The sequence below is a fragment of the Danio aesculapii genome, chromosome 2 (assembly GCF_903798145.1).
Source record: "Danio aesculapii chromosome 2, fDanAes4.1, whole genome shotgun sequence".
NCBI classification, from domain to species: domain Eukaryota; kingdom Metazoa; phylum Chordata; class Actinopteri; order Cypriniformes; family Danionidae; genus Danio; species Danio aesculapii.
In genome coordinates, this window is record NC_079436.1 from 10,163,116 (window position 1) to 10,190,024 (window position 26,909).

Below are 26,909 nucleotides of genomic sequence, written 5' to 3' on the forward strand. Positions count from 1 at the left end.
TAGCAAAGAGTTGTACAAGCTATTATATGCTTACTGTATGTCTTTAGTACAACTTTGATGTGGTTTAAAACACTATAGTATTTTTTACCCTGAAATACTGTCTTTTTACATTTTTTTGAATTTTTGAGCCAAATCTTAAACGGTCCTATGGTGGTCAAGCATAGTTCAGTAAATTACAGATCTTTTTAAAAACATTATAAATGCCCTCAGGGCTAGTTTTAAACATTGGAAAATATAGAAACTTGATACATTTTCAGTATAAAACCCTATAGAAATAAAGGTGACTTAAGAGATAAAGCTGTTCCTGGATGATTATGAGCAAATGAACTGCTTTTATTGCTATTGCTTTTTTATTGCTATATTGAGTGATACGCCACACTTTAAAATGTATGAATTTCACTCGTCAAACTTTTGTTCCTCATCAGGTTCCTGAGATCCAGTTCTTCGGGGCAAGCACATTACACGCCAAAATCTCCCGGCATTGGTCTGAGCTCCCAGCTGGCCAGTTAGACTCTCTGCGGTCGCAGCTTATCGCTCAGGTTGGCCAGTTTGCATCGGGGCCCAAGATGGTGCTGACCCGACTCTGTGTTGCTCTAGCCTCTCTGGTCCTGCACATCCTACCAGAAACATGGCCAACGGCAGTCCCAGATCTTTTGTGTGCCTTCCAGACAGGAGAGGGTGACGGTCCGAGCCGATGCCTGGCACTTCTGGAACTGCTGGCCATCCTGCCTGAGGAGCTCCAGAGCAGTAGGGTCGCCAGCTCTCGCCGGTCCCAGCTGAGGAGCGCTCTGGCTGCACACTGGAGCTCCGTCTGCCCCCTGCTCCAGCAGTTACTCCAGCAGCCGAATGCTCCTGGTCGGGTCAGGGAGCGGGTGTTAAGGTGCGTGTCATCCTGGATTACACTGGACGTCTGTTTACAGGACAGTGAGGGGCTTCTGGAGAGCTGCTTCAGTTTGCTAAAGGAGTCAGAGATCTTTGATGCAGCTGTAGAAACCATCGTCTCCATCATCTCACAGCCCGACTGTCAGAGGTGAGAAACACCACACGGGTTGTTGACGCGATGTTGCATTTGTCACACATGAATAAAATTAGTAAATTCATCACTGAAAATGCAGTTAATAGTTAACATTTCTTTGTCTTTCATGGATTTTTCCTTGTAAAAACTGGAGTGTTGTTAAATTGGTTTTACATTTTTTAGCCAAATCTTAAAACTGTCCTATGGTGTGACCGTCTCAAGCATTAGTTCAGTAAATAACAGCTTTTATAAATTAAAAAGAAAATCATAAAGGCATTAATAAATTCCTCAGGCCTTTTTTTCTTCCATATATTTTTAAAAACATAGGAACTTGATACATTTTGTCATTGAAAATCATATTCTCTGGTGTAAGACTATATGCAAAACAGAAAAACTTTAATTAGTTGAAGGACCATATTCATAATAATGTGACTGAAGACCTTTGTGAAGCCCATATTGTGCACCTGCTGAGTTTTTGTGTTTTTGTCAGATGTTTTCCTTTACTCATTTCACTTTTTTGGAACCACTATAAAATTAATGCATCTGCATTTTGTTGTTGTTTGGTGTGACACCCCATTTCTTGAAAGCGTCCAACAAGTCATGGAAGGGAAAAAAAAGCATCATTTAATATAAAATAAATATGAAGATAAGCGTCTAACAATAAAAGTAAATCATTCTCACTCACACTATTTGTGTATTATTAAAAGTTGTTTATTTTAAATTTGACTGTTACATCATAGGACATATTTAAAATACAATTCAGTAAAAATATTTTAAAAACTGTAAAAGAATTGATACAATAAAACCCAAAATTTCATACATATAAAATATCATGTCATGAGCACAACAGGAGCAAGAGCATGGCTCTCCACAAGCTAACACCGCTGGTGTTTTATAGAGGGGAAAACCAGGTGTTTCTAATTCTGTAGATGAGTCTCTGTCTTTCCAGCGTAGGCCGACCAGTGGGTGGGACCAAGGAACTCATCACATATGCAACATATATTTCAAAATATTGCAAATATACCTGCTTACATATGTTCTTTCCATCCATTGGAGTTTAAAATACGTACATATATGTTCAAGCATAAGATATATTTATTTATATTTATGTTCCTTTGTGGTCATATATGAACGCATATATAAAATTATAGCTAATATATTTCAGCATATGTTGACATATTAGTAATTCCAGTAATTAGTAATGGTTGAAAAATGACAATTATTTATAATTTCAAAATAAGTGTTTCAAAATACTTTGGGGTCTTTTTCAGTTGATTCATAACAATTTGCTTTTGTATAATGTCATTATTATTAGCAGTATTATTTATTAGTATTATTTGCCCACCTGTCAGGCATAGCTATGTATTAGGATATAACTCAGTTCTTTGACCACACTTTGTCATTATTGTTCATTTATTCGTTTGCTGGAAATTAGAACTGAATTTAGAAATAGTTTTGAAACAAATCTTTGCGCTTAACAAACAAAATTAATTATTTATAGGCTAATGGATGTCTGTGCATACAAGAAGTTTCCCTATCCACGAGAGTGAAAGTGAAAGTAAACATCTCATCTCTCATTCTCGTGCTGTAGATGCTCTAACTGTTTTCTCTATAGTGAATGGTTCAGTTTTTACACTTACAAAGTCTGTCATGTAAATAGCAAATGCACTATGGCGTGACGCAACTGACTCTTAAAGGGAATGGGAGATGAGACTCTGATTGGTTTATTCTCAAAACACACCTATAACTCATTAAGAAAGTAAGCTCAATCCTTTTAGACCATGAGTCCCGGCGCAAAGCGGATTTTTCTGTCCTTATATTAGCAAAAGTGGATTCTGACACTTCCCTAATGCGTTTGCGCCCTGTGTTTTGCACTTTGCGCATGGATCGTCAAAATAGAGCCCAATGAGTTCACTGTACTCAAATGGCCTCCACAGTCACCAGACCTTTATACAATAGTGCACCTTTGGGGTGTGGTGGAACGGGAGATTCGCATCATGGATGTGCAGCTGACACATCTGCAGCAACTGTGTGATGCTATCATGTCAATATTGACCAAAATCTCTGAGAAATATTTCCAGTACCTTTTTGAATCTATGCCACAAGGGAGTAAGGCAGTTCTGAAGGCAAAAGGGGATCCAACCTGGTACTAGTAAGGTGTACCTAATAAAGTGTCCCTTGAGTGTGTATCATATATGACGAAATATTTATATATATATATATATATATATATATATATATATATATATATATATATATATATATATATATATATATATATATATATATTTTTTTTTTTTCCAAATCTGAACTTGTATGTCATATATGTAATTTGCATACATTGCCAGATATCCGATCTCTAAATGTGGACGCTGATAGACAGAATTATGACTGTGTGAAATCATAATTCATCGTAAATACTGATTTTTCGCACTGTGTGTGTTTGGTATGGAGGTTTGTGGACAGTCTGCTGAAGGTTGTTCCTCAGGTTCTGGCTCTTCAGGAGCAGCTGAAGAAAGCGGTGCAGGATGGAGACATGGAGACGTCACATGGAATCTGTCGCATTGCTGTAGCTCTGGGAGAAACGCACTGCAGGTTAGACATAATGACTCATATGCATCATTAATCTCCCATTTATAACAGCTTAAAATGGCCTTACATAGCCTGGGTCTAATTCATCATTTTGTCTGTTTGGCCAAACCACCTTTCTTGTCCCTCTCATCTCCCCAGGACTCTTTTGGAGCAGGTGGACCACTGGCAGGGCTTTCAGGCTCTAGTGAGCATGATTATGTCCTGCACTGCTACACCTGGACACTATCCAGTGGACGAGACCTCCAGCTCCCTAACGCTCACATTCTGGTACACCCTACAGGTACAAGTCCACCCAGAAGCATCACTCAAATATGATGCCGACCAGTGCTTCTTTGGCTTGTGTGAGTGCCTTTATTAATCTGAAAAGTCTAGAAAAACTTAAAATAGGAGAATGTGCAAAAAGATCATTATTTATTTATATAAATAAATCACATTTCTCAGTGAAAGCCTCTGACATCCCAAATATGCAAATGAGGAAGTTAACGCAGGGTTTAGGATGGTACATTGAATATGAATAACCAGGATTAATAACACTGCAAAAAAGGTATTCTAACTTAGATTTTTTTGTCTTGTTTTTAGTCTAGTCAATATCTGAAAATGTCTAAATCAAGAAGCATTTTATAGACAAGTTAAAAATAGTGTCTAGCTTTAAGAAAACATGTCCAAATTAAGTGAGTTAATTAAGTTTATCCTTAAAATAAGATACATAATCTGCCTCTGGGGTAAGCTAAATAATCTTATGTCAAATGGAGAGACAAGATTATTTTGCTTACCCCACTGGCAGATTATTTTTCTTGTTTTTACTTAATTTTGGCATTTTATTTCTAAAAACAAGACAACAATTTTTATCTGTCTAAACATGCTTCTTGATTTAAGAATTTTTAGATATTTGGACTAGAAACAAGACAAAAACTCTAAGAAAGAGAAGCTTTTTTTGCTGAGAAATTGTGAGAAGTGGGAAATGTAGAGCAAGATAACTCGGAACAAACTTTACGTGAGGGTTTAGATTGATCCTGGATTAAATAATTATGGTGTATAAAACCCTGCTTAGTTCAGTTTGTTAGGCCATATAAGCTAAAACTAAAACAGGAATAAATTGAATACAAGACACATTTAAAGGGATAGTTCACTCATTAAGAAAATTTCCAGATCATTGACTCTTCCTTATGTGCTTTCAAACCTGTTTGAGTTTTTCTTCTGTTGAGGACAAAAGAAGATATTTTGAAGAATGCTGGTAGTTGGTATCAGCTTCCACAGTAGGAACAAAATACTCCAACAGTCAGCATTTTTCAAATTATCTTCTTTTGTGAGGAGAAAGAATAAACTCAAATAGGTTTTGAACAATGAAGGGAAGTAAACAATGACAGAATTTTTGTTTTTGTGTAAACTGTCCCTTAAAGGTGTTAACTTTGTCTTAAGACACATGCAAAAATATTTTTAAGACTATTTTAAGACAATCTGCCTTAGAAACACAGATTTTTTTCCTTTATACAATAGTAACATTTTATCGGCTTTTGGTTTTATTTGCTGTGCCCATTTTGTAAATTTACACAATTATACCTGTACAAAAGCAAAAGCCGCCAAATCCCCACTCCCCTGTTTTTTATTGGCATAATTATTAATCTGAGGTTTGCACAATGCTGGTTTTGTTGAGTGGGATTTTGAAGTAGTCAGATTTAACAAATATTTGACAAATGGTTTGATTGGCAGAAGTTGTTCTTTAAATGTGTGTACAACTTAAAATGAAATTTACATAATTTTTTCCATTCATTATTTCGTAGTTACAAGAGAGACTTTGTGCACTCCAGTTCAAATCCAGGTTTCAAATTAATTGTCAAAAGTAGGTTTTGTAAACACTTTAAAATGGCAGGTGATTGAAATCATTATTATTTTTTTTCATGTATTTGGGATTTATTTTTATTTTTATTATTATTATTTTTATTATTGTAGTGGTTGTTGTTAATGGTTATTACTGTTGTCCTTTCTTGCTTGTTTACTGTCCTTATTACTATCATTATATCACTAGCATTGTTGTCACTCCTTATATAAGTTACTTGCTTCATTTAGTGACTGTTATTGTTCCTTTTGTATGTACTCTGACCTGTTTACCGTGTTACCTTTACATGCACACACACACGCGCACACACACACACACACAAACACACGCACCTGCCGGTACTTAATTTAATTGTTGTTGTTTTTTATATTTTTGTTATTGTTTAATTTTCTTTGTATTTGCATTATCTCAAATTGTGTACCTTTTGTATATTCCAAAAAAAAAATATATATATATATATTTTTTTTTTTCATGATGGAAATCAAATCAGAAATATTGATTTGTCTGTCATAAAAACATCAGGTAATCAAAATTCACTCATCTTATTTTTATATTTATATAGTAGTGCTTATAATAAACGATGTATCTATGCTCTTCATTTGTTTGTAAAAATTAATTTGCCCTCATAATCTTTTACCAAATACCATACTAAAAGTAGGGCTAAAATGAGACATGCCCAAATAACCCCTCCTGAAACACATTCCATGTAACCAGAAGTAAAGAAAAGTTGTTTTGAGGGGAGAGGGAAGGTTATCATGTAATTTAATATAATATATTCTCTCTTGGCCCTACAGTTTGGTTTGCACAATCAGTTTTAGGACACAAGACGAATAATAAAAATCCTAATAGTTACTTTAGGGTTCCAGTTCTATACACACTTAAATTACTAACGGCATGCTGACACAAGGTACAGTTACCTTGAACCGCGCCGAAACGCGCTTGTCCCCCCTCCCCTCACCCCCGATGGCCTGCACTCACTCTGCATTTTGCCTTCCAAACCAGAGCACACTTATGTCATAGATGATGGGACTGTTCAGTTTAACAGGAAGAGATGCGCTCTCGCTCAGCACAGTGAACAATGCTTTAGTTATATTGTTTTGTATTATTTTATGTCGTTTGGGATGCAGTGACATGCAGTCAAATATTTTGCCAACACTTTTGACGCTCATAAATGTTCATGAAAGTCATCGTGCTGCATGAACTTTATTGGGAGGTTTGTTGAAGGTGGTAGTTAACGTGCAGCATCGAGTTTGCGTTTTTAATAAACTATGACAGTTTGCGATCATTGAAAATAAGAATGATTAATAAATCCATATGAAACAACCTCTTAAACAAGACGTCGCGTCTTCAGTTTCGGGCTCAGGTGCGCTTTGCACTCACACTACAAGCGTACTACGCCAAAGTCCAATCGAAGTCTGGCACACCTCTTCCAACTGGGCCAGGGCTGGCCTATATACGTGTCAAAATAAGATTTTGCACCAAAAATCATTCCATTTGCTGAAACACAGAGAAAGTTATTGCCAAATTAAGACTCAAAATCACCTCAAAGTGGTTGAAAACATCCCCAACAACACACAAAGGTTAAACATGTAAAAGCAAACCTGTAAAACTATAGTAAAATGAACAAAAATCACAACATTTCTAAAACTTAGACTGCAAAATTGTGAAATGACAGTGTCTTACTAGTGTTGTGGTTGTTATTTGTGTTTTTTAAGGATGATATAACATCACTGGATGCTGAAAGGCAGACGCTGTACCTGCAGATCTACAGGCCGCTGTACTTCCAGCTGGTGGATGTTCTGCTGCAGAAAGCCTGTTTTCCCAGAGATGAGGATTTTACCACATGGTCTGCGGACGACAAAGAGCAGTTTAGGACCTACAGGTTCAGCTCACTTTTTTAAAGGTCATGTGAAGTGCTTTGAAATGTGCATTTTATATTCAATGTTTGGTGTAATTTATTCAGTGGGCTGCAGGGTGGCGTAGCACTGTCGCCTCACGGCAAGAAGGTCGCTGGTTCAAGCTTCGACTGAATCAGTTGGCATTTCTGTGTGGAGTTTGCATGTTCTCCCTGTGTTGGTGTGGGTTTCCTCTGGGTGCTCCGGTTTCCCCAAGTCTAAAGACAAGCACTATAGGTGAATTGGGTAAGCTAAATTGTCGTATATGTGTGTGAATGAGAGTGTGTGGGTGTTTCCCAGTACTGGGTTGCAGCTAAAAGGGCATCCGCTGCGTAAAACATATGCTGGATAAGTTGGTGGTTTATTCCGCTGTGGCGACCCCAGATTAATAAAGGGACTAAGCCGAAAAGAAAATGAATGACTGATCTGTTCAATCTTGATTAATTTTTCACTTGCATCATAATACAATAACAAGCGAGTTTAATTGAATTTCAGGGTTGACATCTCGGATACTCTGATGTATATATATGAGCTGCTGGGCCCAGAGCTCCTCAGAAACCTGTACGATAAACTAGGCACACTGCTGACGGACTCAACACGCCCGTCTTCATGGCAAGTCAGTCTTAAATTACAAATATGGTCTATGTATTATGTACAGTTGAAGTCAAAATGACTAGCCGTCCTATGATTTTTTCTTTATTCTTGTTCAAATATTTCCCAAAATATGTTTAACAGAGCAAGACATTTTTCAAAGTATTTCCTATAATATTGTTTCTTCTGAAGAAAGTCTTATTTGTTTTTTCGCCTAGAATAAAAGCAGTTTTTAATATATTAAAAACCATTTTAAGGTCAACATTATTAGCCCCTTTAAGCAAATTTTAGTTTTTTGATCGTCTACAAAACAAACTATCGTTATACAGTAATTTGCCTAATTACCCTAACTTGCCTAATTACCCTAGTTGAGCCTTTAAATGTCACTTTAAGCTGAATACTAGTATCTTGAAACATACCTAGTAAAATATTATGTACTGTCACCATGGCAAACATGACAACATACAGTACACAGGAGGGCTAATAATTCAAGAGGGCTAAGGACTCTGACTTCAACTGTGAAGGTTGTGCAATCTATTAAACTGCACCTTTGTGTCCCGTCTCTGTTGTGGAGGATATAGAGGCTCTGCTGTTTGGATTTCAGTCCATCGCTGAGACCGTAGATGTCAGCTACTCTGACGTCATTCCAGGACTGATCGGATTGATTCCTCTGATCACAGCAACCAGCATTCAACTGGCCGAGACTATCATGTTCACCATAGGTACTAGACATATGCAGATATTCAATAATATTTAATATGCCATGATAATGAACATGCACAATATTGGTATCTTATTCACTTCAAAATACAGGCAATCATTTTTCAAGGTTCACATGCTTCTTGAAAATTCTTGAATTTCAGACACATGAATTCAAGGCCTGGAAAGTACTTAAAAACAAACAAAGGTCCTTGACAGTTTGTACTGTGCTGCTTTCAAAAACTGAACAAAAAAACTAAGAAATTTGTTCTTAAGTTTAAATCTTATAAAAGAACTATGACAAATATTGCACTTAATCAATATTTCAGAAATCACATTTGAATATTACCAGTGTTGAATTAAAACAGTCGGATAAGGGTAAACCAGAGGGTAAACAATAGAACAGGCAAAAGGTCGAGACAGGCAGCAAAACAATCACAAACAGTAAACAAACAAGGGTTGAAGCGCAGCTAGGCAATACAAGGAAAAACACTTTTAAAAGTTCACTACAGGAAACAAGACTCAGCACTGGACGTGTGTGAATGGTGTACAGTATGTGTGTCTATATATATGTATGTGTGTATGTATATGTATGTGTATATATATGTGTATGTGTATATGTATGTATGATTATATATATATATATATATATATATATATATATATATATATTTATATATATATATATATATATATATATATATATATATATATATATATATATATATATATATATATATATATATATATAGTTGAAGTCAGAAGTATTAGCCCCCCTTTGAATTTTTTATATATTTTTTTTATATTTCCCAAATGATGTTTAACAGATTAAGGACATTTTCACAGTATGTCTGATAATATTTTTTTCTTCTGGAGTTATTTGTTTTATTTCGGATAGAATAAAAGCAGTTTTAAATTTTTTAAAATCCATTTTAAGGTCAAAATTATTAGCCACTTTAAGCAAATTTTTTTCGATAGTCTACAGAACAAACTATCGTTATACAATAACTTGCCTGATTACCCTAACCTGTCTAGTTAACCTAATTAACCTAGTTAAGCCCTTAAATGTCACTTTAAAATGTGCAGAAGTGTCTTGAAAAATATTTAGTAAAATATTATTTACTGTCATCATGGCAAAGATCAAATAAATCAGTTATTAGAAATGAGTTATTAAAACTATTATGTTTAGAAATGTGTTGAAAAATCTCTCTGTTAAACAGAAATTACGGAAGAAAATAAACAGGGGAGCTAATAATTCTGACTTCAACTGTGTGTATATATATATATATATATATATATATATATATATATATATATATATATATATATATATATATATATATATACACCATTTACACAGTTAAAGTCTTTTATGTCATTTTAAGCTTAAACAACTTAAGGAATACTTAAATTTTTTTAACTTAATGTATTTTAATTACATTACAATGTAAAAGGATGCTGTAAAAGGATTCTTATAAAATTCAAAATAGTCACATTAAACTTTCACCAGAAGTTTACTGTTGGCTGAATAACACTAGCCTGAATAACACATGCATATAGTTCGCTGAAACTGGTGTGTGACTGCTGGGCATAATGAGATTTGTAGTTCGGGTGAATAACAGGGAGTGTTCTTTAGCAACGTGCATGGGAAACACTGCTGGTGATCATAACAATAAGTCGTAAATCATGTGATAATTTTCTTTTAGATGTGATGAAACTCTTTAGAATACTTGTATTGAAATGTATTTACATTCATTTTCATGTCTAGACAAATGGTGATGTTGAACTCTCTGCAGGCTCGTTGGCCGAGTGGTTGTCTGATCATTCGCTCATGTTAGTGAATGTCCTGCCGGTGGTCCTGCAGGGTCTTTCAAACCCAGATCTGTCCGTGGCTTGTGTCTCAGCTCTGAAGAGAATCTGCAGGGAGTGTCGACATGACCTCCACCTTCACACTAGTGACATCATGGCCGTGTCACAGGTTTTAGAAGCTGTAGTACCACAGCAGCTGTATCAAACCAATATAACATACTAATGTACAAAACTCACTTTGATCTTTTTTGGTCTTAGGTGGTGCTCGTCAAAGACATCCATAAAGTAAGTGCAGAAATTGTGTATTCATTAGTTTTGGTAATACTATAAGTTATGCTGTGTTTACACCAAATGCAAATGAAGTATTTGCTTGAGTAGATTACATACAATATAAATGCAATGTTTGCCAGAAATGCACAAAATTCATCTCAATTATGTCTTCTGAGTTCAAAAATTAAATGGACATTTTCAAGTATTACAAATACCATGATACGCGTGCATGACATCGCTATTTTCACAAAATCAAAAAAGAAAAACACATCACCTGTAGGTAGGTTTGCACGGTTTACCGGTACTAGGCTAGTATCGCAATACTATGGCTCCAAAATACTGCCGGTGCCATTGTAGTTTGTAAGCGGTAGTATCGTCATTAAAGGTTTATCTACAATACATAATGTTGCATGTTGATAAATCACTGAAATGCTTACAGGTTTGTGCAACAATAAACCTTTTTATTTTAATAGTGTGTGGAGCCCTTTAAGGTTGCAAAACTGCACTGCAAAAAATGCTTTTCTTACTTTGATGCTTTTTGTCTTCTTTCTAGCCCAAAATCTAAAAATTCTTAGATCAAGAAGCATTTTCTGGGCAAGCAAAACTAAGAAAATCTTTTTTTGCAGTGTGTGTAGAATTCGCACCTTTTATGGGAGCCTATTGCAGGTTTTCTAACGCTTCAGTTCGAACGCACATCTGAATCAGTTCATTTTTGTTCCCTTTAATATGATTTAGTAGATTAGTAGAACGACTCACAAAGTGAAATTTTTAATTACTTTGGATTGTTAACTGATAAGACTGAGAAAAAAACATAGATGAAAAACCCAAAACATTGAAACATTTTTTGACCACCTCATATGGCTTAATTTTGTTGCAAAAATACTCTTTTGTAACAATTTTCATTTGGTATAACTTGTGGCTTTATTTTAGTGTATTTTTGTTGGTCAGTTATCCACAAAATAAACCAAAAAAAAATGAATAAATTTTAATTGAAGTTAGGTGCAAATAATACTTTTGGCCTCAAGGGAATTATTAATTACATTCAAGTAGGCCTATAATAACATAAAATATTGTATTTCTGACAATTTTCTTTATAATTTGAGTTATGTATTACAGTATCGGAATATTACTTGGTATCATGATACTTCAGCTGGTATAGTATCGTAAGAATAATTAATGGAATCATGACAACCCTACCTGTAGGTGATACACTCTTTTCGTCTCCATATGCACCAGACACTTTCTTATGTGCACAAAAAAACAAACTTGTCATATAGCATTTATTTACTGCAACTATCTAGTGTTTCTTAAAAACATTTGACTCAAGCAAAACATTTGTGTGAGACAAAAACTTCTAGAGTATTCTAGAGCGAGTGACGCAGTTCGAGTAACTCTTTGAATGCAGCATAACACTAATAACGGTATTAAGCGATATTAACATTGTCTAATGTTAAAGTCTTTGACTCTTCTAAAGTATAAAATACCACAATATGTTTGCAGATATTTAAGAAACATGACAAGTAAACATTTCATCAGTTTATCTGAAAAACAATGCTGAAGTCAGATATTCTGCTTTGAAATTGTGTTTTCCATGCAGGAAGGCTCTTTTTTTTGGTAATTTTAACCTGTCGAATGCCAGTTTAGCCAATATCTGCTGCTGCTGCTTTCAGTTTTTGGCAGTAAATGTCAAGTAAAATAGCATTCAAACTCACATTTTTAGCATTTAATACTGAATAAAGCACACAAGGTGTACCTGAGGTGATCATTGTCATGGTTTTGTGTTGTTCACCTGTGAGAAATAGAAGCCGTTTCTAATATATCAATTCGAGGTGTTGGTTTGGACGAAAACTCCTTTTAATATGGAAAATATTCCTTCTATCGGGTGTCGTTGATTTTATTTAGAACATGGTTTAAATCACTTGCTCCTGTCCTCAACCTGGCAACCGGCGCTTTCGTTTGTTTTGATCCAGGAGTGCAATACCTAGTTCAACCACTGGGTGTCAAATTTACATACTGCACCTCTATACATCCAAGCACTTTAAAAAATAAACTTTCACCTTGGTTACTTATTTTTATTTGTATTATCTTTCTTTTTATAAAGTAACACAAATTTTCGAGTTGTAACAATACAATTATGCACTTATTTGGGGATTTTAGATTCCTTGGTTAATTTAAATCTTAGTTTTTTTTTTGTGAACATACTCTTCATACAGTCATGATCATTTCTTTAAGCAAATGCAGAAATGTTAACACTTCACTATAGCCTTAAATGTTCTGTATATTGAAAAAAAGTAGATTTTATGCTTAGATCAAATTATTATTTATCAAAACTAAGCATACATTTAAAGCGCCATTTTATCTCTAATGCCTAGTCATAGACTCCCATTGTTTTCAGAATCACTTAAAAAAAAGATGGTCCAGCAAATATTTTTGTATATTTTGTTTTTGACCATTTAGACTAAAATAATCAAATAAAAAACATTATTGAGCATTGTCAAAAATAATACATTTGAAAATATATTAAAACTGTTTTTTAATATTGTAATTATATTTGGCAATACTATCGATTTTATGATCAGAGACTTATTTTAAAACAACAATAATAATAAACATCATTTTATATAGTGCCTTTAAATGTAGCTTCTCAGAGCACTTTACAAACATAAAAAGTCCATAAGTAAAAGATACATGCATTTAAAACATTAAAGCAACAAAATTAGAATCTTTTGCTGAGTAATGTACATTTTTCAATTCATTTGAATTCAATTGAATTGCATTTGATCTGCTTATTATCACAGAGTCCTCAGTGCATGTGGATAATGCAGGCTCTGGGTTTCCTGCTCTCGGCCCTGCCCCGTGAAGAGATTCTGGGGAAGCTGCTCTCTCTGGTCACCCCTCACATCCAACAGCTGGAGAAACTGGCCAGTGAACCGGTGAGGAGCAAAAACCAAACAACTGTATGATCCATGTAATCCGTTTAAAGGGATAGATCATCCAAAAGTTAAAATGCTATTTAATTAAAATGCTTATTAATTACTCATTTTCATGTCGGTTCAGTCCCCTGAGACCTTTGTTCATCTTCAGAACACAAATTAAGATTTAGATGAAATCCGAGAGCTTTCTTATTCACCATAAACAGGAATGATCCTGAGAGGTTTAAAGTCCAGAAAAGGAACCAATAATATCATTCAACTGTAATCATATGAGGCTCCTATTTTGTGTTTTTCGTCTATTTATGGTTGCGATTTGCATTATGGGATGTTGATCTCTGATTTGTCGAATTCTGATGTTGAAAATTCAACTCTGCAGTTCAACATAGTGACTTTTATAATTTAGTAGTTTAAAATAATATAATGTATAATAAATAATATAGAGAGAAATAAATCTGTAAAATAGCAGAAAATGTACTGGCAGCTTTATTATAAGGTTTTTGTAGCATAGTATACAAGACCAACCCAGGCAATATATCACTTTAAACCAGGGGTCACCAAACTTGTTCCTGGAGGGCCGGTGTCCTGCAGATTTTAGCTCCAACCCTAATCAAACACACTTAAACGAGCTAATCAAGGCCTTACTAGGTATACTTGAAACACCCAGCCAGGTGTGTTGAGGCAAGTTGGAGCTAAACCCTACAGGGACACCGGCCCTCCAGGACCGAGATTGGTGACCCCTGCTTTAAACTATTAAAAAATGTCACTTTTTCAACTTTCAAGGTTAAAAGTTGTTAGAAGAATGATCAAGAGGCAATTCAAAAGTATAAATAATAGGGAGGAATAAATTAAATAAAAACGTCAATCGCAAAAAAACGAATTTACTGATTTTTTTAGTGTAGAGTCAGCACCACAACAAACTCAGTTGGGAGTTTATTAAACAGATTGCTATTGAAATTAATGGATTTTTACAAGCAAAATGTCACCAAGAAAAGGAAAGTATAATCACAAAATGTTTTTTTATAGAATTCAAAAAATGCAGTTACAAATAAATATAAATATTATACTTAATTATTTAATGATTATTGAAGCTGAATGTAAGATTCAGGAGGCAGAGACTCTGAAAATAGTCTATCTGAAAATAGATATAGAGAAGACAGAATGTCCCTAAATGCACACACAAATTTTTTTTTAACCCCTTTATATTTTTTTGTTTAACGAAGAGAAAACAATTTTCAACACGTTTCTAAACATAATAGTTTTAATAACTCATCTCTAATAACTGATTACTTTTATCTTTGCTATGATGACAGTAAATAATATTTGACTAGATATTTTTCAAGAAACTTCTATACAGCTTAAAGTGACATTTAAAGGCTTAACTAGGTTAATTAGGCACGTTAGGGTAACTAGACAAGTCATTGTATAACGATGGTTTGTTCTGTAGACAAGCGTAAAAATAGCTTAAGGGGGCTAATAATATTGACCTTAAAATGATTTTAAAAAATTAAAAACGGCTTTTATTCTAGCCGAAATAAAACAAATAAAACTTTCTCCAGAAGAAAAATAGTATGGGAAATACTGTGGAATAAAATCCTTGCTCTGCTAAACATAATTTGGGAAATATAAAAAATAAAAAAATTACAGGAGGGCTAAAAATTCTGACTTCAACTGCAAATAAGCAGACAAAACTGTTGCTTTTTACTCAGTATTTCTACTTTCTGTCTTTTTTCTTTGATGCAGCCCAGCTCTGCTAATAAACTTCCTATTGTTCACATCCTTGGCCTGCTTTCCAATCTCTTCAGCACATTTGACCTAAACAAGCAAAGTGAACGACTGGAGGTGATGAGGCATGTCCAAGCACAGCCACTCGACAACAACCCGGTATGAAAAGCCATCAGTTTGTTTATTTATTAGCAAGCAGCTTTTAATTAAACAAGACTAACTCTCTCCGTATGCACCAGACACTTTCTTATCAACACTCCATGTTTCTGAAAAATGTGCAATTCTGAGTGTACTCCACACTCTATCCTCTCCGTATGAGGAAAAATTAATAAATAACTACATTATGTCACAGCATCTATATACTGCTGCTCTCTGATTTGAAGTGCTTCTTTTATCTTCACTTGTAAGTCCCCTTTGGATAAAAGCATCCTCTAAATGAGTAAATGTATGGCTTCTCAGTTGTTGTGGTTATTTTTAGGTCGTGGCTGTCCTGCAGCAGGCCTTCCCTCTGATCCAGACTGTCCTCAACAAGTGGTTAAGTGATCCTGAAGTGGTGGAGGTCCGTACTTGTGTTTCCATCACCCTGTTTTAATGTGCATTTTCAAGTATATATTTGGGGGAGCTTAATTTTTGTTTATTTACAATATACTGTAGACATGCATTTATTATTTCGATAATAAGTAAAAAAAGAAATATAAGCTGCAGTTTGTACTAGAGGTACTTTACTGCGCTATTTGTGTAATTTAAGGCTTACTAAATCACTACATGTTATAAGCTCTTATGCTCTCGATCACTCCCTCTTGCCTCCATGATTTCTGGGATATTATATCTAATTTGCAGGCCTCAGGGAGTCACTATCAATATGCGGGAGAGGGGGGATGCCTGATATTGCAAAACAAGAAAAATGATAATAAACCCAGTGAGGTGGACTTTTAACTTGTGCTAAAGATAATTCATTCCAATTTTATTTTATATCTCTGCCCCTACACTTACACATGCCCTCGAAACTGTGAAGGAGATGAATATTTTGTCCCTAAGTAATGGGGCTTCTCTACTGCACTATATAAAATATACAATTAGGTCCATAAATATTTGGACATTGACACAATTCTAACATTTTTGGCTCTATACACCAATACAATGGATTTGAAATGAAAGGAACAGTTTCACGATGTGCTTTAGCTGCAGACTGTCAGCTTGAATTTGAGGGTATTTACATCCAAATCAGGTGAACGCTGTAGAAATTACAACAGTTTGCATATGTGCCTCTCACTTGTTAAGGGTCCAAAAGTAATTGGACAGAATAATAATCATAAATCCAACATTCACTTTTTAATACTTGGTTGGAAATTCTTTGCATCAATTACAGCCTGAAGACTGACATCACCAGACGCTGGGTTTTATTCCTGGTGGTGCTCTGCCAGGCCTTCAGTTCCTGCTTGTTCTTGGGGCATTTTCCGTTCAGTTTTGTCTTCAGCAAGTGAAATACATGCTCAATCGATTTCAGGTCAGGTGATTGACTTGGCCATCGCATAACATTCCACTTCTTTCCCTTCAAAAACTCTTTGGTTGCTTTTGCAGTATGCTTTGGGTCATTCTCCATCTGCACTGTGAAGTCCAATAAGTTCTGAATCATTGGCTTAATATGAGCAGAAAATATTGCCTGAAACACTTCAGAATTCACCCTGCTGCTTTTCTCAGTAGTCACATCATCAATAAATACAAGACAACCAGTTCCGTTGACAGCCATACATGCCCACACCATGTCAACACTACCATGCTCGACTGCTTAGGATCATGAGCAGTTCTTTCTTCTCCATACTCTTCTCTTCCCATCACTCTGGTACAAGTTGATGTTGATCTCATCTGTCTATAGGATGTTGTTCCAGAACTGTGAAGGCTTTTTTAGAACTCTAATCTGGCCTTCCTGTTTTTAAGGCTCACCAATGGTTTACATCTTGTTGTGAACCCTCTGTATTCACTCTGGTGAAGTCTTCTCTTGATTTTTGACTTTGACACACATACACCTACCTCCTGGAGAGTGTTCTTGATCTGGCCAACTGTTGTGAAGGGTGTTTTCTTCACCCGTCGTTTTTTGGGTCTTTTGATGGTGCGTTCTTTCTTTTTAAAAAGGTTTTGGCCATGCCTGTTGGCCTATTTTGCTATCTCTCTGATGAGTTTTTTTTTAGCCTAATGATGGCTTGCTTGACTAATAGTGACAGTTCTTTGGATCTCATCTTGAGAGTTGCCAATACAGATTCCAAATGCAAATAGCACACTTGAAATAAACTTTGGACCTTTTATCTGCTCGTTGTAATTGGGATAATGAGGGAATAACACACATCGGGCCATGGAACAGCTTAGAAGCCAATTGTCCAATTACTTTTGGACCCTTAACAAGTGGGAGGCACACAATCAAACTGTTGTAATTCCTATAGCGTTCACCTGATTTGGATGTAAATACCCACAAATTAAAGCTGACAGTCTGCAGTTAAAGCACATTTCAAATTTGTTTAATTTCAAATCCATTGTGTTGGTGTATAGAGCCAAAAACTTTAAAACTGTGTCGATATCCAAATATTTATGGACCTAACTGTATGTCTGTATTTCAAAATATAGCAAAACTGGATGCTTACATATTTTTTTTTCAACCATTGGAATTACAAACATGTATAGGTTCAATAATATTCGATCATACAATTCTGTTGGTCATATATAAACACATATATAAAATTATGCATGTATGTAATTCCAGTGATTGAAAAAAATATAATAGTGGCCATTATAGCAATTTTTTTTAAACATATGTTGCATATAAGACGTGTGATATATGTGAAATTCGAATATTAACTTGTATGTCATATATGTCATTTGCATATATTTCCATGTATCAGATTTCTATATGAGGAATGTGTGTGTGAGAGTATGTGAATGATTCACTCTTCTCTCCTTTTCTCAGGCGGTGTGTGCTGTATTTGAGAAGTCACTGAAGTCTCTTATTCAGGATTTTGCACCACTAGTGACTCAGCTCTGCGAGCTCATTGGACAGATGTTTAGCGCTTACCCACAAGCCTCAGCTTTAGACCTCACACGACAGGTAAAGAGGCAGTCTGAATTACAGAGCACAAATATTTCATGTTTGCTCAATGTCTAGTTTTTAAAGTTTAATTTCTTTTCACATTTTCCTCTAGTTAGTTCATATATTTGCCTGTGAGAAGGATATCTTTTCTCCAATCACTGCTCTTTTAGAGCTGATTACCAACATCACCATGTCCGTTTTTCAGCTTGGTAAGAGACTTAAATGAGTCACTATTAACAGCACAACAACATGTTTTTTTTATTTGTTCTGTATTTGCAGTATGGTGACAACATGTTCTTATATTCCAACTCAGAATTTTCTTTACAAACAAACAGCTTCTATTAATAATAAAGTTTAAATAAGGTTCCCAGCAGACACAAGATCTCAATATGATATCAGATTGACATTGTATCCTAACTTCATGGGATGTTACGTTTTGGGTAGAAATAAAAATCAGGTTGATGTCAAAACCCAATGTCAGACTGACATCAGTGTCCAATGTTGCACAGACACAGATTTTGGTCACTTTCCAACGCAACCTAAAAAAAAACAAATATCAATGCCTAATGAGATTAGAGCTTGATGTTGCGTGGACGTCACCACTATGACGTCTATCAGATGTTGGATTTTGTTCGCCACACCTAATGAATAAATGTCGGTATTTGACGTCAATATGACGTTAGTTTTAGATGTTGGCTCGATGTTGGATTTTGGTCACTTACCAATGCAACCTAAAAACAACCAAATATAAACGTCATTTTATTATTGCATGTCAAAATAACGTACATTGAATTTTGGCCACCCTACATCACAACCTAAATCTAACCTAAATCATCACACCCTAATATTACCGTCCTATGACGTTATATGCCTGCTGGGTTGCTGGAAGTAAAAAGCAAAACATAGATCAATTGCGCTTTGGGTGTCCCACTTCCAACATAGGCTCATTCTGAAAACCTACCATATATATACATTTCTGGAGATCACAAATTATATAGCCAGAGGTACGTATGGCTGAATTTCATCTTTAAAACAAGCGTTACAGGGTGGTATGATGCTGTTCTTTTTTGCGCTTAGTAGCTGACTGCTTTCCTCCATGTGAACGGCTTTCCTGCTGTTACCAGTTTGTCCAGTTAGCTTGCCACATACGTCGGCGGACTTGTGATGTGAAGCGGAGTTGACTGCGATGGGGTTTCGAGTCCGCTGAAGAACGGTTCCAGAAAGCAGGTAAAACAAAAATCAAAAGCCAAAAGATAAAATAAACAAGTAAATAACAGGGTGAGAATGTGGTAAAATCTGAAAATGTGGTAAAAATCAGGCGAGGGCTTTTTTTCTGGATTGCGTTTGAAAACACTGTCAGTTGGGTTTATGGAAGTGGGTGGGCGAGCCAATCAGTGCTTCTGAAAACACTGTCAGTTGTGTTTAGGGAAGGATGAGGGTGGGTCAGTCAGTCAGTCGACATCAGCCTCTGGTGGATTTACGTGAGAACAGCAGGTGCGAATAGTATTCATGAGAGAAATTTGAGATCTCAAAATGCGTACACAGACTCTGGTGGATTCGCAAAAATAAAAACTGCAAAAAAAAACGTTCCTCCTGAGGCATATTTGGTGCTCTCCAGAAATGTATATAGGGGTACGTACTCAAAATGACCCTGGGTTGCCCATTTCATGGACTTTGACTGATCCTGCACCCCCTTCGTTTCCTGTTGCTATACTGTCCTTTCACAATAAAGGTTAAAAAAAATAAATTACAAAAAAAATGTAAAACAATTTTATTAATGTTACAGGCTAACATTTACACAATTTTTTTGAAATGTTAGTTGGAAAATATTTTTAAAAATTATTATTTAAAAAGGTATACGACTGGTCTTGAGAAACAGTGGTTGCCATGTTGAGATCACAATCTTGTTGAGTGACAAAAATGTAAAATAGTTCAAAATGGAAACTGCACAGTATTTATTTATGTTATTAGAAAATTTGCATTACATCAATGCTCTAAGAATGTTTCTCTATAAATGTTACAAGAATGTCTTAAAAAGAAATTTATTAACGTTACAGGCTGACATTTACACAAATTTTAAGGAATGTTACTTGGGAAATATTTTAAAACTTTCATTTCCAATTATAAAAAGTATACTTCAACCCCCGCTCATTCTGAATACGTACCCCTGTATACAATGCTGAAGAGTGCCAAATACGTCTCAGGAGGGATGTTTTTTGCAGTTTTGATTTCTATGAATCCACCAGAGGCCACTTTGGATGCTTTGTTAGATCCCAAATTTCTCTGGCGAGTGCCATTTGTGCCTGCTCTTCTCACGTAAATCCAACAGAGCCAGCTGTTGAATGACTGACTGACCCCTTCCTTAAGCCCAACCGATAGACTTTTCAACAGCACCGATTGACATGCCCACCCACTTCCCTAACCAAACCGACAGTGTTTTCAAAAGCAATCCAGAAAAGAAAAGCCCTCATGGCAGCCTGACTTTTACCATGTTTTCAGATCTTATCACGTTTTCACCCTGTTATTTGCGTGCTTACTGGAACCATTCTTCACCGGACTCGAACCCTGTTGTCGCAGTCAACTCCTCTCTGCATCTCAAGACCACTGATGCAAGCGGCGAGCCACTGGGAAAACTGGTAACCCCGAAAAAGCTGTCCACACGGAGGAAAGTGGTCAGCTGGAAGCGCTACAAGTAGCAGAAGCTGTCGGCTGCGTCATACCACCACGTAGCGTTCAAAATGCAGCCATACGTAGCTCTGGCTACATAATTCGCGCTGTCCAAAAATGTATACGGGGGAACGTTTTCACAATGAACCTGTGTTGGTATATTTGACTGGCTTTAAAAAGCAGAGGATGCCATGTTGAGATCACAATCTTGTCTAGCAAACTGCACAATTGTTTATTTTAATGTTTAACGTGATTCTAAACGTGTGTAAATGTTGATGTAGGCTCTAGAGATCATCCAGATGTGGTGGAGTCATTCATGCAGCTTCACACTCAGGTTGGGCCACTGCTATTAGTTTGACATTAGTCTGAATATTTACATAAGTTATATATGCATACTGTAGCATGTTTTACATGATTTGCCATTGCTGTAAATAATCAATCATTTTGTACTATGTTAAATGTTAGAGATTTTTTTGGAAAGATGATCTCTAATCTCTTTCCAGGTTTTGAAAAGAAAGTCTGACCTTTATCTTTCAGGCCATCTTGATATCAAAGCTGTCTTTTACTGTGGTGAGAGTCGCGTCATCAGACATTCAAACAACCCCAACATTATTTCATTCATCCGTTCATTAACTGTCTCTGTTGTAGGAATCTTATCGTTCAAATTTCCTGAAACTCCAACACTGAAAGCAACCTGCCTGCTGTTTGTAAGTACCACACAATAACCGCAGAACATACAGGTCAAACATGGGGATAAACTCTTTTTTTTTGTATTATTAGTATGTGTGCTATATACAATACATGCTGTATTGTATTGTTAGTGTGCGGTATTCAGACTGATGTTCTGCACAGACGGAGCTGATCTCTCATTATGAAGAGCTTCATACAGTCAGAGATGTGCTACAGGAGGATGGCAAACTGCTCCTGCAGACCCTGCTGGAGGTCAGATGTTTCTGCATGGTTATTGTATCCATCAGCAATTGAGTTACAGAGAGAAACAAGCGTTTTCAGACAGACTTTGTGCATTAGTGTTTGGCATTTTTCGCATTGTTTGAGAATTTCACCAGTGAGTTATTGCTTTGTTTAGTAACACTGATTAAGTTCAGAAGTGACAGATTAAAGGCCTTTGCGCACTGAAGTCAGAAATTTTTGTATGCATTTTTTACAATCTGAAAAATTCGTCATGCACACATTACTTGCAGACTGAGTCCAATGCATAGTAATTATAATCTTGCACAAATAATTCATTAATTCATTTTCTTTTTTGGCTTAGTCCCTTTATTAATCAGGGGTCACCACAACGTAATAAACCGTTAACTTATCCAGCATATGTTTTACACAGCGCATGCCCTTCCAGCCGCAACCCAGTACTGGAAAACACCCATACACTCTCACTTTCACACACGCACTCATACACTAAGGCCAATTTAGTTTACCCAATTCACCTATAGCACATGTCTTTGTACTGTGGGGTAAACCAGAGCATGCAAACACGGAAAGAACATGTAAACTCCACACAGAAATGCCAACAGACCCAGCCGGGACTCGAACCAGTGACCTTCTTGCTGTAAGGCGACTGTACTACCCACTGTGCCATTGTGACGCCATTTTCACAAACCATATATTTTGAAATCAGTACCTACTCTCATGGTTTTCAAGCTGTTCCACAATCACCTGCCACAATTGGTCTTTGTATGTCATGTCTTTATCCTTAAAGGCTTTGTGTTGCGAGATTAAGGCCATTTTGCATTTTGCCTTATACTGTATTTGTACGGCGACCCTAAATTGTCAAAACACCTCTCTAAACACCTTTTCGAATGCAAAAAACTGTAAAAAATAGAACAATAATTTTTTTTTATGACGGATGATCATTTCGGAGGCAGTGTGTCAATATGATTGACATAACGTGACGTCGAATAAATTTTTTTTATGTGCTAAAAATACGGTTTAAAATTTTGGATTCAGTGTGCAATAACCTTAAGGGCTCATTCACACCAAACATGTCTTTGCTTCTAGGGCTGTGCGATTAAAATCGTATTGAAATCGCAATTTGAACATGCTCGATTTCTAAATCACCTTACAGCAGGATTTTTTCCAGTGCCTTGTCTATTCTAGAGACATTTTGTTACACCTTTACTAGGTGATTTTTATTTATATATTTTTTGCCTTATATCTGTTCTAGAGATATGTTACATATCTTTGATAAAGATCTAATTGTTTTCCTTTGGAAATATGTTTCAGATTCACGCTGTAAAACATCTGTGTGTCTCAAAATTGTGATTATTGTGAAAATTCAATATTGTTAGAGAAAATGATGATAGATTTCTTTTCCTCATTTCACACAGCTCTATTTGCTTCTAAAAAATAAAACTCACAGCATAAAGCATGAGGGTATCCATACACAGCCACCCGAGTGCCTGTAAACAGAAACTTGTAGCAATTGCCCTGCCTCCAAGCTCTGATTGGTCCACTACTGTGGAACTGACAGTGATGAGCAGCACTGCGTGTGAAAGTTGAAGATCTTTTAATTTGACACGGCATCTAAAAAATTTGGCGCTCATGCCAAAAGACACAAACGTAATGGTCACACACGTTCATCAACAGGAGTTTGCATTGAAAAACAATATGAAAGTAGCGCAATGGAAAACAAAACGCATTGGAAAAGTAGTGCATTGGAAAACAAATCGGTATTCTTTGTGAATGGCCCCTTAGTCATTGAATCATTGAGGCATTTCTTTTTGTTAACATACAATTTTGCCTAAACAAACAAAAAAATGTGGTCCTATCATCAAAATACACAAGTGTAATGGTCACACACATCCATCAAGCACGTGTTTACATTGAAAAAATAAAAAAGTAGTGCATTGGAAAGGAAAAATGTGTTCTGTGTGAACAGCCCCTAAGTCATTGAATCGTTTGCGCAAACATTTGTTTTTGTTTACATACAAAATTGCCAAAACATCCTACATAAAACAAGTTATGAAACGATAACAAGCAACAATACAAAAAAGCAATGTAGATTTAAGGAAGTCACCTATTAATGAATGACAAATATATTTTGATAATTAAACGAGTAATTTTGATACATATTTGGTTTCTCATGGTGAGCATCTGAAAGAAATATTGGAAAAGAAAGTAAGCAAATCAAATGACTGTCTTTTAATGAGTCATTGAATCACTCTTCTTTCAATTGTTTTATTTAAACACCGATTCATTCAGGACTGAAACATGCCATTGTTTATGGGTTAATTAATAAGCGAGTCGTTGAATCTTTCACTCAATGAAATAGCTGTGTAAATGATTCTATAATCTTGTTATAAAGACTCATGGGGTCATAAATTTATCATATTTTTCATAAGTACATCCAATGTTGAGAAAGCATTTACTTTGAAAACCACGGGAGATAGGGCTTTTTTACTGTGCACCTAAATTATGAAATGCAATTATATATAATTATCAGAAATGCCGTTTCTCTGGATTGTTTTAAGAAGCTTCTTAAGACACATCTTTTTAGCAAAGCATTTTATTTGTGATTATGACTGTCACTTATGTTATTTGTAATGTTTTGCTAATTTATTGTTTTATTAATTATTGCGGTTTGACTTTTTTTGGCTTGTTACTGGGATTACTAGCTTGTAATTTTGGCTTGAGATGCATTTATTATTTGTTGTTGTATATCTTGTAGCTCTTTGACTTTTAGAAAAGCGCATTATAAATAAAATGTATTATTATTTGAACTTAAAAATCAGATGGTGGTGCTCTTTTGGGAACATTTACCTCATATGTAAAGACTGAAGCATATAAGAATTGGTGTCTTTGTCCACTGCAGGCCATCGGAGGTCAGAGTCCTCGCAGTCTGGCGGAGCTTTTAGCAGAGGTCTTATTCTCAGTGAGCAGAAACTGTCCCAGTGTTCTGACTCTGTGGCTCAGAGACGCTCTTCTGCCCCCTGGTTTCCCTAGCTCACATCTCACTGCTGAACACAAAGAGCACTTCTGTCAGCAGATCCTCAGGTTTGAACACAGCCCGAACATTAGCACACATTAACACATATTATTACACGACTGTCTGGAATACTTTGTTCTGATTGATCAGACACTATTGCATGGCATGTTATTCCCAGATAACAACCGCTAAATAACACAGGCTTGTTTTCAACTGGGTACTTAGAATCATCTTGACCGTCATTAAATACTGTCACATCCATATTTATATGTTGTATAATGTGTAGGTCAGTGTATTCTCCATTCACCCCTTTAGTTTCTGTCAGCTTTGCCTTTAATTAAAGAATTAATAAACTATTACGGCTCAGTTTACTTCAAAACATCTTGACTGTCAGTAAATACATTAACATCCAAATTTATATGGTTGTCTGTCATGTTGTTGATTGTTTGGTGCCATCTTGTGACTGAAAAATTTGTAGGTTAGTGTGTGCTCCATTTACCCTCTTCGTTTTTGTCAGCTTCGCTTTTTAAAGAACTAATCAACAGCTCAGAACAATGTTTTGTGTTGACTTTTTTCATTTTGTAGCAAGTAGCCATGTAAAAATGGTATTTAATACATGCAGGCAGTTGTTTTTACAGAATAAAGCCCTTCAGTCTTATACAACAGCCTGACGTCTGGATGTACTTTATCCCTTACTTAACACATTAACACATATTATCACTTGGCTGTCTGGAATACTTCATTCTGATTGGTCGATTGCTATTTTTAAGGTATGTTCATTCTAGATAACTACCGCTGAATAACACAGGTTTATTTCAATTGGGTACTTCTAAACATCTTGACCGTCAGTAAATACATTCACATCCATATTTATATGCTTGACTGTCTTGTTTTTGACTGTTTGGCGTCATCTTGTGACTGAATAAAATGTAGGCTAGTGTATGCTCCATTCACTCTTATTGTTTCTGTCAACTTTGCCTTTAATTAAAGAATTAATAAACTATTATGACTCAGAATTATGTTTTTTGTCTAATTTGTGCATTTTGTGGCAAGTAGCCATATAAAAATGAGACAAAATACATCCAGGCGGTTGTTTTTGCTGAATAAAACCCTTCAGTCTTATACAACAGCCTGAGGTCTGGATATACTTTATCCCTTACTTAACACATTATTAACAAATTAATTAACACATATTAAAGTGATCGTTCACCTAAAATGTAAACATTTTGTCATCATTTACTCACCTTTTACTTGTTCCAAACCAGTTGGTGTTTGTTTCTTCTGTTGAACACAAAAGAAGATCTTTTGAAAAATGCTGGAAACCTGTAACCATTGACTTCGATTGTATTTGCTTTTCCTAAATATTCCTGAACATTTCTTAAACATTCTATCAATTTAAGCACATTTACACCCATTTTTTTTCTTCTAAACTGTTCACACAGGGAACAAGTAAGCAGGCGACGAATGAAGGACATTGTGAAAGAGTTTGCTCTGTTGAGTCGAGGACTACAGGGGACTGAATATGCAGCAAACTACTGAACACATGGAAGGAGCCAGAATGATTTTCAGCCGTCTTGTTTTGGTATTGTGAGGGGGGGGTTGATTTTTTAAAATACAGTCACGCCACTGTTGATATGCAAAGAGTGGAGACGCAGATGCAGTCTGAATAGTTGACGTAATTGTATTTGAATTTGATTTATATAACACTGTTACTTCTTATGTAAACACCACAACAGGTCTGTGTAAGTTAAAGATGAGGCTAAAAATCTTTGTGAAATTGATCCTGCATCCATTCTGAGATTTTTTTTAAATGCATCGCTGTTCTCTCTTGATTAGATTCTAAGCTGTTTTAACAGC

At 35.6% G+C, this 26,909-nt stretch overlaps 1 protein-coding gene across 2 annotated transcripts in view; it reads left to right on the top strand.

Moving 5' to 3' along the window:
• ipo13a (importin 13a) overlaps positions 1-26,591 on the top strand; it is a 32,959-nt gene extending 6,368 nt beyond the window's left edge. Inside the window, exons 3-21 of one of the 2 annotated variants that reach the window (XM_056472378.1) lie at positions 426-1,030; positions 3,470-3,610; positions 3,746-3,887; positions 7,160-7,326; positions 7,835-7,955; positions 8,505-8,652; positions 10,426-10,607; positions 10,697-10,723; positions 13,507-13,641; positions 15,382-15,522; positions 15,842-15,922; positions 18,323-18,460; positions 18,555-18,651; positions 21,391-21,443; positions 21,613-21,679; positions 21,758-21,816; positions 21,962-22,051; positions 24,939-25,120; positions 26,495-26,591. In XM_056472378.1, the coding sequence (XP_056328353.1) occupies positions 426-1,030; positions 3,470-3,610; positions 3,746-3,887; positions 7,160-7,326; positions 7,835-7,955; positions 8,505-8,652; positions 10,426-10,607; positions 10,697-10,723; positions 13,507-13,641; positions 15,382-15,522; positions 15,842-15,922; positions 18,323-18,460; positions 18,555-18,651; positions 21,391-21,443; positions 21,613-21,679; positions 21,758-21,816; positions 21,962-22,051; positions 24,939-25,120; positions 26,495-26,591 (2,673 nt within the window). Of the gene's footprint in view, positions 1-425; positions 1,031-3,469; positions 3,611-3,745; positions 3,888-7,159; positions 7,327-7,834; positions 7,956-8,504; positions 8,653-10,425; positions 10,608-10,696; positions 10,724-13,506; positions 13,642-15,381; positions 15,523-15,841; positions 15,923-18,322; positions 18,461-18,554; positions 18,652-21,390; positions 21,444-21,612; positions 21,680-21,757; positions 21,817-21,961; positions 22,052-24,938; positions 25,121-26,494 lie in introns of those variants that run through there. The other variant, XM_056472386.1, reaches the window with a different exon arrangement.
• Positions 26,592-26,909: the final 318 nt, after the last annotated feature.